The following is a 13,771-nucleotide window of genomic DNA, read 5'->3' as shown; positions in this document are numbered from 1 at the left end:
TATTTGACTGATTATTTTGATGCTGATGTACAGCATTTTTTGGAACTAGTGACACTGAATCTTCTGGTAGGTCCTTTTGTGAGTGTAGGATGCAAGCTCAGCTAGTCAGGTGTTGCTGTCATTTAGTCTCATCTAGCCAGGTTATTGCAACTTATTGAACTGTTATGGCTTGTTTTGTGAAGCAAAAGTTTCAACTGTATCTTGGAATTGAAAGAGGCTTTTGCTAGTTTTGACACCAACAGTCACGTCTTCACTTTGGACCCAAAGGAATTCCCTTGAAACGAACCCAGCTGGCTTAGTAGATGCTGCAGTTACCTTTCTCTCTGGCACAATTCTTTGCATAAGAATCAGGATCCTTGATGTTGACACCAACCATAAGTGATCTGGGAACACTGAGAATTCCTCTTACAGGTGGCTGAAACCTCAGGTTCTCAGTGTGACTCCAGCTGGTTTTAGACAGCACCTATTTGAGTCCTTACCAATCTGACTTTCCTATTTTTATACACCATTTTGATGGGTGTTAATTCAACTAGAAAATAGTGATAGATGGGCTTGGAGGTTTGGCTTTGGATGTTTCTGATCGGTAATATTAAAAAGGATTAAATACTTTTGTTCAGGAAAGCAGTAGTGATTTTTGAGTTATAACTGGCCAGAATTGAGAAGATAACAAGACTGGTTTTTGGTTTGTTTTTTTTCGTAGTTGGCATGGCAGAAGCAGATAGTTCCTCTCAGGATGCATTAGGTCTCAGCAAGCTTGGAGGTCAGGCAGAAAAAAACAGGAAAATGCAGAAAAAGTAAGTTATCGAATATTTTCAATCCTCTGTTGTTAAGATACTGCTTTGTTTAAAAAGGCTTTGTTTTCCTTTTTGTTTTGTTTGTTTTCAGGTGTTTTTGCCTAGTGTGGTGTTATGGCTAATAAGTCTCTGTAGAATTTTTTTTTTTGCTATTGTTTTTTCCAGAACATTAATAGTAGCATAGGTCGTGGTAAGTTTGAAATGAATTTCAGTGCTGAAAGCTTATTGTTGAAATGCTGTAATAAACAAACTTGGAGATAAAAGTGGACTCTTATCAAACATTCCCCCAGATTTGTTATATTTAATACCTGCTTTGGGTTTAATTCATTGGGAAGATTTCCCAAAGTTGTCTTTGGCTGTTACTTGCTCCAGAGTGTGAAAGAGTTGACAGAGTGAAGGCGTGAGATGTTCTGTACAGATGTCCTTCTGTATGCATTTGCTGGTTCCTTTCTAGCAGGTGACTCTGAAAGTCTTTCCTTTTGTGTTGCTAACTGCTACTGTGTTGACTATTTTTTTTTTTTTACTTCTGTTTGTCTTGACTCTATCATATATTTTAACAGCTAAAATCTTTTTTCTTTGCGCCATATAGCCCTGATTTCCTGTTTTTTTAATAATTTCTGACTATTTCCTTTTTTGTGGCACCTTTTAGATAAGCAGTTACCTTGTCCTAGTCATGAGAATTTTTTCAGTGTGTGTCCAAGACAATCTTTAGTTTAATGTTCACCTTTTGAGTATCTATTGAATGCTTTGTTGTTCCCAGGCTTAGAAGAGATGAAGCAAAGACTATAATCATAGGTGAACAATAGATATTGCTACTAGTAGAAATCTTGGCTTGATGCTTATATGGTAATACAGGAAACACTTACATTTGTGTAAGTAGGATCAGGCATTCTTTGCATTTTTCCACCCAAAGCTGAGCCATATACCTTGAACTTTTGTTGCTTCTGTTCTGTTCAGCTGTCTTTACTCTGTGTCAAAAAAGCTGACCAAGATCAGACCTGTCTTGCTTTTTTACTTCTGAAGACAGAATAGTGAATGTTGAAAAGAAAGCGTGCTTATTTTCTCCTTGCGAGAGAGATTTCTTGCAGTACCTAAGTTCTGTTAACAAATAAGAATAATGCCTGGTGACTGCTAATGAAAAGCAGCAGTGTGTTGGTTTGAAAAGTCAGAATGGAATGTGGTTTTGTTTGTATAACAGAATGCTCAGCTGTTTTTCTTCAAACTGTTACACTGAAGGCAATCGTACATTATTATGATCTGGTATTTTCCCTTTTCTACAGGGCTTTAAAGTCATACTACATCTTGTTTGGATAAATAGTTTTAGTCTGGTCATATCTAAATAGTGGTAGGCCTGTTCTTTGAACAATATAGGTCTCTCTCAATACCAGCAACAAATTTCATTCTAGAGTAAAACAATCTATACTGTCTTGCTTTAATAAATGCAAAAAAAGAGGTTGCAGATAAATCAGGACTTTTCTTTGTCAACATTCTGCCTTTCAAAAATGTACTGGTATTACTTAAAGTATACCTCATGGCTGCATGTTGTTGGTTGCTTTAAAAGGCAAGTGTCTATATTAGACAAATGAAAACTTTTAGTTTGAAATTGCCTTGCCTACCTACTAAATTTGGGTACGTGCTTATTCACAGGAAGATATATATGATTCAGATATTTCAGTGGAAGTGGGTATGAAACAAGACTGTGTTGATGAAGATATGTATCATAACGTTTAGTTTTGTTACTCTTAACTGCTGAGAGCGGCAACCGCAGCAGGGCCCTTTGAACTTCCATGAGAAGCAAATCACCATTTTAAAAATCCCAGCAATGTAGTTTAATCCAGCTGTTTCAGAATCCTGACAGGTATTCTGAACATAGGCAGCAATGTTATCATAAAGTGTCAAAGATCCCTTGCTGCATTCTTGAGATGTTCATTATAAAAAAGAAAAAGCGGTAAAGCTGCTCTGAATTGCTTTTCGCTTTGATATTGGAGGAGGGTGGGCTTAAAACAAATTCGTGAGGCTGACTGTTCACTTATAAAATCCTGCGTTCAGCGAAAAGAATTCCAGTTACCTGAATGCTTGGAACAATGACAGCTAGTTCTATTTATAGTTGTCTCTAATCCCTATTTGCTTGCTTATCTTCCTGATTTCTGCATGCATGCGCACAAACAGACCGAGGGCCGTATTCGATGTCTTCACTAACAAAACCCTATTTATAGTTACAGAATTAAATTACAGGATATGTTATTTGTCTGTTTTTGTATGCCTTTGAGTTCAGTTTAATCCTAGTTTTATATTTTTCCCTCATTGTTTTATTTTCCTTTTGTTTACCATTTGATGTGGTAGTGCAAAATCAGGGTAAGTTTATATTTATTTTATTAGGATTGTTGTGAAATTATGATAACTCTCATTTGGATTTTTTGGCAATATATTAAAAGCTCTAACTTCTTTCAAAAAAGTCTAATTATAAGAGGAGATACTAGGTACAAAAGAATTTATTGTGAAAATGTGTTGCTGAAATAAATCCAGTGTTGTCTAGTTCACTGTGAATGCTAGTTCAATGTCTTGTCTTAATTTGCATGGTGTGAATTTTTATAATGGAAATATTAAACCCTACTTAGATGGTATTAGTTTTGTAATTTGGGTTTTGAAAGTTGTTCAGCAATAGTAGATGTTTGTGGCAATTCATTTCCAAGGTAGATATGTTTCTGTAAACCCTCGCTCTTTGTTTACTGAATTTAAGTTGGCTTTAGTGTTTTGTTCATGCTGTTTATCTTCTTTGTGAGTTGTACTGTTGACAGTGTTTGCCACAATTATATTTGTGCTTTTCTGTGTACAACGCAACAAACTGAATACTGTATTAATCAAAAAGGAAGGCAACCCTAAATTTAAGATAACTCTCCTTAAAAAAAGTTACACACAAAGCTTATTACACACCTGAAATCAATATACGATAAGGATATTAACTTCCCACTGATGCTCTGCCTGGAATCAGTCTATTTTCATCTCATGTTTTGCTATTGTTGCCGTTCAGTTTTACATCTGGCAAGTCTGTCATTTCCAGCAGTATCCCGCTCTTCACCACCTTCCCTACACTGTTTTCTCTACTCTAAACTTCTTCCAAGTCAGTTATCTTCAGTTGCATCCAAGAAATCTGGAATGCAGCATTCCCCCTTTGGCTACAAGTTCTGGATTTATCCATTCCCATGCTGTCTTAATACAAGGACAAAGTGGTGTTGCACGGGGCTGCTTTATTTTCCTTGTGGGGTTAGGGTATGCTTGCCTGCCAAGAGCCATTCTAAATACAAATACTTCAAATGTTTTTTAAAGGGCCTTGTGTGTTCACTACTATATCAAGCACCTGCAGTTTTGACATCATTTCTCATCCCATATGACCACAGTTTCTTTGTTCTCCACAGCTGGTGTTAGATGCCTTTTGACTGTGTCTAATGACAAGTGTTCCCCTCTTGCAGCAGCACATTTGGTCTCCTGTTCCCAGTGACGTTCAGCCAACTTTTTATTAAGTCTGTAGGCACCTATCCCTTGTTTTTTATCACCTAAGAGTTATTCCAGTAGCCAGCTATTCCTTTGACATTCTTTTATCCTTCATGGTGCCAGCTTTATGCCGTCTGTTAACACTGCCAACACTACTGCAATATTCTTTTGTTTTTCCTTACAAAGATATGAAGCTGGATTTTGCACCCACTTCTTAAATGGTGTAATTGGATGGCCTGTGAAACTAAACTGGCATGTCAGCTGTGATCTTCATATAATCTGATCACGTGTTGCTGGAAGGCAGTGAGTTTCTTGGTGAAGTTGGAAGGGAATTGTTAGAAAAGTGAAGTTCCCCGCTATAGGGGAAAAAAACCATTGATGCATCATTTGCAGATAAAACAGCAGCTGCCTTTGAATTCTTCCCATGCCTGTGCTACGTCTTGAGCCTTGTGCCTGTGCTACGTCTTGAGCTTTCAGTTGAATGATTTCCCGTGCAAGCGAGTTTCTGTCTTTTCTTCCATGTGAACAAATTCCACAATTAATTTTCTACTTCATGGATGCGTTCCTCTTAGGATCCATTGAATAATTTCTGCATGAAGTTATCTCATAAACATTTTTGGTTTTGTTTTTTTCTATTTCTACATGTTTGCCTCCATCATATAACACTTCCTTCCAGCCACACAATGGTTTTCTGCATACAATACCACCATGAGTTTAAAGTTTGCATCATAACCTCTCCTTACGCTTTTGATACATTCCCTGTACTGCTCATGTCCAAGTGATTTGCTTTTTCGTGGTTAACTTGAAGTATGCAGGGAGACTTAGAAACCTAGCAGAAATTACACTGCAGTTTTCTGAATTACGTACAATACCCCAAGCAGCTTTATAAGCGGGGGGAGGCAGTGATTACATGCTCTTGTGGGGTCATCCTAGTTAAACCTCAGGCTGCTTTGGGCATGTCTGTGCTCTTTCATCGCTTGTGGGCCTCCCTCACTGCACGGTCATGTTACCACAACCACCGAAAAGGAAGACAAAGACACCAATTTTGAAGTTAAACTACTTGGAAAAAAACATTGTATTCCTTTCTGGAAAATACAGTATTAAGCATTTTATTCTGTTCTTACCAAGCAGTATTTTATAATATGTTATTAATTTATTTCCTCATTTTTTTTAATGCTTAAACAACAAAGTGAAGCAAAACTGAATGTGTTCAGGGCTAGTGATTTGTGGGATTAACGTAACGTGTTCCGTGGTAGCAGGAAAATAGCTGATCCTTTATTCCTAATTTAGAAATACACGTATCTTTTTGAAGAGTACAAATATATATTAACTTTTACGGTCTTCCCTTCTTTGTTAGTGAAATCTAGCTGTTGAGCTGCTAACGGCTGAACGCTATTTCCACCTTAATTGTTGGGTCTTAAAATGAGTACATTAGAATGGTTATTTGTAACCAGTTACCTGGCAGTTCCTGCCTTCCTCCTCTTTTTTCATTCCTAGGCAGCACATTTAATTAGGATAAAGGATCGGGAGGTTCTTCTAGAATAATAGGAATTTATTGACATGCAGGTGGAGAAGTACTATCTATTGATAAAACAGCTGCTAGTATATTTATTACCTCATTCATTACTTTTTATGTTTAGTTATCTACCAATATAACATGAGGATCCTAGGTATGCTGGCATGTCTGAAAGAGCTGCATACTGCATGTCTGTTTTGCATTACTAGCAAAGCAAGCTACTAGTCTGTCAGTAACCCCTTTTCAAGATGTCTTGTGTGGTAGTTTTTTTAATATCTGTAGCTTTTAAATATTTTATCATCGCAGATGTATTTAACGATCCAATTCTGAAGGTGAGGAGACTGTTTGTTTTAAATTATGACTAAATTATAAATACGTAACGTAGGATCCTGAATCTGTAGTATTGCTGCTTGTCTTCTTAATTCTACAGTTGCAGGCATGAATAAAAAGCATAAAACAGTAAAAAGTGTCCAATGAGGTGACGTTGTTTTTTCTAAACTTCTGAGGAGAGTGAGTGGAGACTTAACCATATACAACTAGCTTTCAAAGGCAGCTTAAATATGCCTTTTTCAGACTTTACCCGTTTTTGCGGACAGACGTATCCAAGCAACATTGCATGCTAATACCCATAACACTAGTTTTTTTCCCTTGGTTTATCAAACATTTTTGGCAGCAATTTATAGGGATCTTGTGAGCTTCCATTGTTTCTGTAAGCTGAATTGTCAATATTAAACTTCAGTCTCTTCTGTTTCAGAATAACAAAGGAAATGGTGTCATCATAGGAGATGAAAGCTGAATTTCAGTACACAGCCTTTCAGAATATAATTGCCAAAGCGTGGCGCTCCGAATATAATGCTTGTCTGAAGCTGTGCCCGAAATTCTGACAGGCTTGCTGTTGCAGACTGAAATTCACCAATTAAATGGTTACTGGCCAGTTTCCAGTCTTGACAGCCTGATGGACAGTACCGTTTCGATGGCATGGGTATCTGATGTACTCATACACTTCCACAGGTTTCAAATCTGCATGTTGAGGAAAAATGACTATTTTGGTTCAGTCTAATTTGCTGAACAGAAAATTGCAGCAATTGAGAATCTGACTGACAAATAAGTCTGACATCTCCACTTTGTGTTGGCAGCGTTGGTTAGAGCGTCAGTAGCGGTTTCAGACACAAATTTCCGAAAGGCAAGACCCAGCATCTCTGCCACTCTGAAATTTCCTATCCAGTTCAGCTTATGTCACTATGTAGTCCTTGTACGTGTGCTGTGGCTGCCTTAGTATGTATATCATATAAGGCTGAGAAAGGAAGAAAGCTAACTATTGGAAAGAAGACAGTAAAATGAATGCAGTGTTTAAATTGTAACAGCTAGTTATAACCAGTTTCTCTTTGTTATTAATAACTATTTCTGTAATTGTAGGCATGAGTTGCTTGAGGAAGCCAGAAGACAAGGTTTACCTTTTGCACAGTGGGATGGGCCTACTGTGGTTGTGTGGTTGGAGGTAAGTGGTCCTTCCAAAATAAATAAAAAATAAAAACCTCAATGTACAGACGTCTAAAGAATTTAAGGTTTTGGAGCCAGGAATGTTTTCCAGATTCTGCTTACTTCCTTTTTTTGTGTTTCAGCTGTGGGTTGGGATGCCAGCCTGGTATGTGGCTGCTTGCCGAGCAAATGTGAAAAGCGGTGCTATCATGTCAGCCTTGTCTGATACAGAAATACAGCGTGAAATTGGAATTAGTAATCCTCTGCACAGACTGAAGCTGAGGCTGGCCATTCAAGAAATCATGTCCCTAACAAGTCCATCTGCCCCTCCCACCTCAAGGACGGTAAGGAAAGTGTTCCGGCAATAAACATCTTTTAGAACCATTAGAATTTCCAAAAATTCTGCCATAAACATGTAACTGAAAGGATTTGAGCGTCAAATAAAAATTTCCGGAAACATGAAATTGTAGAGAAACACATTATTTAAATATAGGATGTTTCTTCCTTTCATGGAAAATAAATGAAGGAATAACTACATTTTATTTCTTAAGGGAAAGAGAAGTTTATATCAGTGTAAGTATATAATCCAGAATATTTGGAGTATGTGTTATTTGCCTCATTTTTTGGCCTGAGAAAAATTTATAATACAGATGAAGTATACATGTGCGTACAGAAATTTGTAAAATAGTTGGAGGCTCTTTTAATCCATGTATAAGGCCATTAACTCTAAATAATGATTCAACCTACATAAACGTAGGAGTCCACCTGTCTCTCTTTACTATAGTAAATTTAGACACTTAAAGTTAGTGTGACTTCCCTCTCGTGAGTCTGCCTGCCCTGCGATCTGAAGTTATTTCTGAGATTCCTGGGATCATGTACTAGACTACAAATGCATTTTTCGGATCAGAGCAGTGTCAAGTGTTTGCCCATTAATTACATCAGTGTAAGCTATTTATCACATTCAATTTTGTTAATATCTTTGAAGAAAAGTGATCCATGTTAATAGGCTTTTATTCCATGCCATTACTTTCAATACATATACCTGTACTTAAGACTTTAGAAACCATTGCTTTTGCCCATGCCTGCTCCTTACGTGTACCGATTGCTTATATGTTCTGCAACCTCTCCTCTTTGTTACTGCTTTCCTTTCACTGGATGGGATTGGTTCCCTGTGGGGTCATATTAGACCACGGGAAATGTCTGGGTAACACATGAAGAAATGGAAAATCTTACAGCCACACAACAAACGGTTAGTTTACAGTGTTGCCACTTCTGTTCTTTAGAGTGCTTTTCCCACTTTTTTGAACATTTGAATCAAGTGTCTTTTGGTCTTTTTTTCTTTTTCTTTTTCTTTTTTTTTTTTCTTCCCCAAATTAATGCATTAAAATTCTGGATCATTGCTGCTTCTAATTATTAACCTTGTAACCTGCATCTTGATAGTGGTTTGGTTTTTTTTTTTGTAGAAGGGGGGAGAAAATCAACATTAAGACTGTAAACAAAACTCTTTCTGATCCGTAAAATGGAGCTCTGACTTGATTAACTAATAGACAAATTGAATTACTTGCACAGAAATTTTTTTCCTCCGGAAAACTTAATTAGTAGATGGGTTTTGCAAACTCTCATAGGAAAATGAGTGCCTTGTATATTTTTTTACAATGCATGATGCTTGCTTTATCTAGTTTATTTTTGGTATGCAGTAGACTTAGTCTTGCAGTGCATCATTAACTTTGATCTCCTTACTAAACTGAAATACTAATGTGTATGTGTTCTTTTGCTTTTCTAACCACGTAACAGGAAGATGAGGAGGGCAGCTGGGCTCAGGTTGGAAACTTTATGTAATATTATAGACTATATGTAAACTGTCACAATAATTAGAGCATGAAAGAATCTGTTTTTCCTTTATAGCAGTTTCTTTTAGTGGCTCTTGGTGTGGCTTGGGGATTGGGAGAGGGGGAAACTACAGGCTTATCTCTTTATAATACATACTTGGAAGATACACTTTTATATTTAGGTGATTTAAATATTTTAATGTTTTCTAGAACTTCCAAGATTTGGTGGTTCATCATTGAACATTTGTAAAATACTTTGTTACATAGTACATCACAAAAAAAGCTATGCATAACAATTTTGAATAATAAGGCTGTTAAGAGAATATTCAGAAATCTTTGTTAACATTAGCTTTCTGAAATATTTGTCGTCTAGCTTATGAATCACCAAAATGAAGTTACTCTTTCTTAATAAGCATTGTTGTATTCTATGTATGGAACATACTAGATCAAATTTTAAAGTAATTGCATGACATAAAGTGTGTTTTGGTGGAGGCTGGCTCTCTGGGAAGCCAGAAGCCCAACAAGAGTATCTGCTGTGTGCAGAAAGTCCCTGTTCAGCCCGGCCTCTATCACAGGTGTGCTACCAGACATACCGAGCCAAGATAGTTAAGTAGATTTCTGTGCACTAATTCTGTAATCCTCCTTGATGAATTGTTTCCCCTTAGAGTGGTGACAAATCCTAATTGTATTTTCAGGCATTGAGATAGTCACGTATTTTATACAGGGATGTAAACAAAGGCAGGATTTGCCTGTGACCCGTATCTTTGGACAGTATAGTCTCTTCTTGCTTGGCTGCCCTCCAGCTTAAACCTGTTTAAGTCCCATTAACTACATCTCAGATACTCATTTGCAGTTTGTCAATGATAACAATCATAACTTGCCTCCCTGTTACACGAGTAACCTGCTCTTTCAGTCTGCTACCTAGCGATGGCTTGAAGAAATGCACTTCTATATGGCTTTGCTCCTTTCTAGAAGATCCTTTCTCTAGAGAAGAAATAAAGCTTTTGATTTTTAATTGCACAGTAAAAATGAACTATTACCCTTGACTTTTGAGAAAAAACGCCGCTGTTTTTCGTTGCTCAAAGAATGATTAAATGCATAGTTACAAACTCTCTTCTTTTTAAAAGTTTTCTCCAAAAAATGCCTGATGATTTGCAGGTCAAAACTGCAAAAGGATTTTTGGGGGTTTTTCTTGGGTTTGTTTTGGTTCATTTTTAGGATAAGGACTAGCACTTAGAATTGCTTGTTCTTCAGTAGTGGGTTTTTATAATTTTTTTCCTTACTTGATTGGGATCAGTTTCTGAAAACAGCTAATAAGTGTATTAAAAAAAGCCCTGCAGTTATTGTTTTGATATCTTGTATTCATAGGGTCATGTGAAAAATAAGAAACCCCCCCCCCCAGTTTTCAAGAGATACAGTATTTTTAGCATCTTAACAAAATGAAATTCTATGGCTCTTGCTATCAAAACAGTATAGATCAGTCTTTTTTATTTTTATTGGTTTTTGCATATTTTTTCATACTCTTCAACATGAAATAAATTAAGGCAGTTTTACTTGCTGATCTGAATATCTAAACTTGCTTTTCTTCATGAGGTTAACTTCTTCAGCAAACATCCATGTAGTATTCAGTATTTTTATTTGCTTATCTTTACAGGCTAAAAATTAAGTAAGCATTGTTTTACTTTTTCCTTTAAAATATGTTGTCTAAAAAAGCTTTTCTCTTATATTTCTCATTTTAATAAGCTTATTCCTTAATCTTTTAAAAACAGACATTAGCATACGGTGATATGAACCATGAGTGGATTGGCAATGAATGGCTCCCTAGTCTGGGGCTCCCTCAGTATCGCAGCTATTTCATGGAATGTCTTGTTGATGCTCGAATGCTGGATCATTTAACTAAAAAAGATCTGCGTGGGCAACTTAAAATGGTGGACAGCTTTCACAGGTAAATAGATTTAAGTTGGAGACCTAACTTACAGTAAATGTTTCTGATATCTGTAAGTGTTGTTTTTTTTTTTTTTTCCCTAAACTTGTTTTTCTTTTCTAAACAGAAACAGTTTTCAGTGTGGAATTATGTGCCTACGAAGACTGAACTACGATCGAAAAGAACTTGAAAGAAAAAGAGAAGAAAGCCAGAACGAAATTAAGGGTTAGTGCATTGTCTTGACCTCAGTCTAGTTCTAACGTGTTTTCACTGATCTGCCTTAAAATTAAAAAAAAAAAAAAAAAAAAAAAAAGGCATTAGAAGGAGTAATTACTTCTAAAATATCAAGTGTTAAATACAGGAGATGTTTCTGGATGTAGACCCCAAACAGTGAATTATGAAACGTATCATTAAATCATTTGCTCATGCAGAGATGTGCTACAAATGCAGACGTTTTTTAAACTCTTACTGCTCTGAAGTTTGAAACAAAACTAAATATTTTAGGAGGATGAGGGTTTTGGAAAAGTGGGGGAGGGGTTTGTTTGTTTGTTTTTCCTGTTTTGACATAAGAACTTCGCATCTATGTGATTTTATTGTTGCTTGTGGCTGGTAATTTTTATTACCCAGCACTTTATGAAAAACTATCCAGGTGACTTAGGTATTTATATCTTCAGAATCATGGTGATTATTGAACGATACAGGAGAAAAAAAAAAAAGCAAGATTGGGAATTCAAAGTATTTTTCAAGACTTCCCATAGAAATTTTGTCCTCTGCCTAATATCAGAAGTCTTTCTGACATCATGGACTAAAATTTTAAGATTACCTTGTACACAATTTGCTTAGGAGGCTCTGTGCCCGCTCTTCCCCTTTCCTTTTAAAGTGTTAATACCTTTTGGTGGTTATTCTACTAGTTGTGCCTGAGAACATTCCCAGGAATTGCAGCTAACTGCCACGAAACAAGCCTGTGTTGTGGCTGGTAAGCCTTTTTTAGCCTCCTAAATGCCATGGCTGTATCTGTTGCCTATAAGGAGTCGCTCCTTGGAACATATAACTCTTGAATGCCTCCTGGGAATTGTTTGGGAAGAGTGCTAGTTGGCGTAGGCCAGAAACATGCTGTGGATCATTGTAACTGTTCAATTGGTATAGACATTCCTGAGTAGTATTAAAAAACCCCTACTTGTAAGAACATAGTTTTTGTTTTGATGTTTGGGCTGAACATGTAAATGCTGCTTTATGATGTTTTTCCTTGATAAAGTTCTAAGATGAGAGTATATTGACTGTTGAACTGTTAGAGCATGAAATGCCTTCCAGCAAACTTCAAATACGTTTACTTTCCACTTCAAATTTATGACTGGAAAAGTGTAGTAGTATGCAGACACAAGCTGAAGGTAAGTCTGCATTACTAAAATGAACACCTTCAGAACTTAAACGTAGATAAGGTTATAAAACTAATAAATAATAAAGCTTTAAACAATAATAAATAAAGATTTCTGTTCAAATTCAGTAGGAAGTGCATGAGAAACTGCTATAAGAATTTTCTTTTGAGTAGTAACTTTTTTTTTTCCAAAATACTGATTCTGTCTTGGGTGAGGTCCAAGCCCCTAAGTGGCTGTGTAAAATAGAAGATCCTGTCTTCCCCATCTGCATGAACACTGTGCCCAGCTGAATTTCTCAGAGCTGTGACTGTAGCCTCCCTCTGTAGGCAGAGAGGAGATTGAGCGAGGACTATTCCTTCTGGGTGCAAGGAAAGCTACTGTATGGAAAGGATCCAACACTGAGCGTTGAAGTCCAAGCATGAAGTTTTGTTGCCAATTCAGAGCGTTTCATGCACACCAAAAAGGCAGGGGCAGACTGGATCGCAACCTAAATGTTAAATAACACAGTTCCTTGAGGACTACTACTTAACAGCATTTATGATGAATTGCGTATATGTGAAAATCAATCCCAACACAAGCATACAGATCAAGAAAGGACCATGGGTTTTTTGTTCAGAACAGTTGTATTGTTATAAATCTGGCAACTCTTTTTCTCCATAGATGTCCTTGTCTGGAGCAATGAAAGAATGATGCATTGGGTAGTGTCCATTGGTCTTAAAGAATACGCAAATAACCTTATAGAGAGCGGAGTTCACGGTGCACTTGTGGCCTTAGATGAATCATTTGATTACAATGCATTAGCTCTCTTATTACAAATACCCACTCAAAACACACAGGTAAGCAAGAAGTACTTACTTTAAGGCCGATAGGATTTTCCTCCCCTCTAGGAACCTTAAAAATGGAACTGAATGGTTTTTCTCTTGGGTAACTGCATGTCTTTCTCTTCCCAGCTCTAGAAACTTTAGAAATGGAAAGTTGTCTGTAATCCTATAAGAGAAAAACATAGAACTACGCTTTTCTTACTGTTTTCTAATTGTTAATGACAGTTCTGGTTGATAAATTTGCTTGAACAAAAAATATTGTTTGAATATACTCCTCATAGCCCATCTTCACAACATTAGTCTAAAACTCATTTTTGTTGTTTGCTAGTTTTTATTCCAAAGTAATTAAGTTTGAGTCAGAAATTGTGAACTTTCATATCACAACAAAGGGCAGGGGGAGCTGTTAAGTCCTCCTTAAACTTTTAATAAGTTACAGCTTAGTACTTGAAAAGTTACAATTTATGTTTATTAATCTGATAAGAAGGTATTAAACAATTTGGGTTATATTAAGTTTTAAAAATTACTATAGGTTACTAATTA

The 13,771-nt window shown here is 36.5% G+C and overlaps 1 protein-coding gene across 4 annotated transcripts in view; it reads left to right on the top strand.

Annotated features, from left to right (window-relative positions):
• PPFIA1 (PPFI scaffold protein A1) overlaps positions 1-13,771 on the top strand; it is a 61,588-nt gene that overhangs the window by 41,339 nt on the left and 6,478 nt on the right. Inside the window, exons 19-26 of one of the 4 annotated variants that reach the window (XM_087742723.1) lie at positions 701-794; positions 7,219-7,300; positions 7,425-7,625; positions 8,468-8,530; positions 9,076-9,102; positions 10,880-11,055; positions 11,162-11,259; positions 13,071-13,246. In XM_087742723.1, coding sequence (XP_087598849.1) covers positions 701-794; positions 7,219-7,300; positions 7,425-7,625; positions 8,468-8,530; positions 9,076-9,102; positions 10,880-11,055; positions 11,162-11,259; positions 13,071-13,246 — 917 coding nt within the window. The remainder of the gene's footprint in view (positions 1-700; positions 795-7,218; positions 7,301-7,424; positions 7,626-8,467; positions 8,531-9,075; positions 9,103-10,879; positions 11,056-11,161; positions 11,260-13,070; positions 13,247-13,771) is intronic. The other 3 variants (XM_087742737.1, XM_087742731.1, XM_009461389.2) reach the window with 3 other exon arrangements.

The sequence above is a fragment of the Nipponia nippon genome, unplaced genomic scaffold (genome assembly GCF_047370975.1).
Source record: "Nipponia nippon isolate SJK-2023a ecotype South Korea unplaced genomic scaffold, ASM4737097v1 scaffold_10, whole genome shotgun sequence".
Classification (NCBI taxonomy): domain Eukaryota; kingdom Metazoa; phylum Chordata; class Aves; order Pelecaniformes; family Threskiornithidae; genus Nipponia; species Nipponia nippon.
This window is presented reverse-complemented; position numbering and strand designations above follow the sequence as displayed.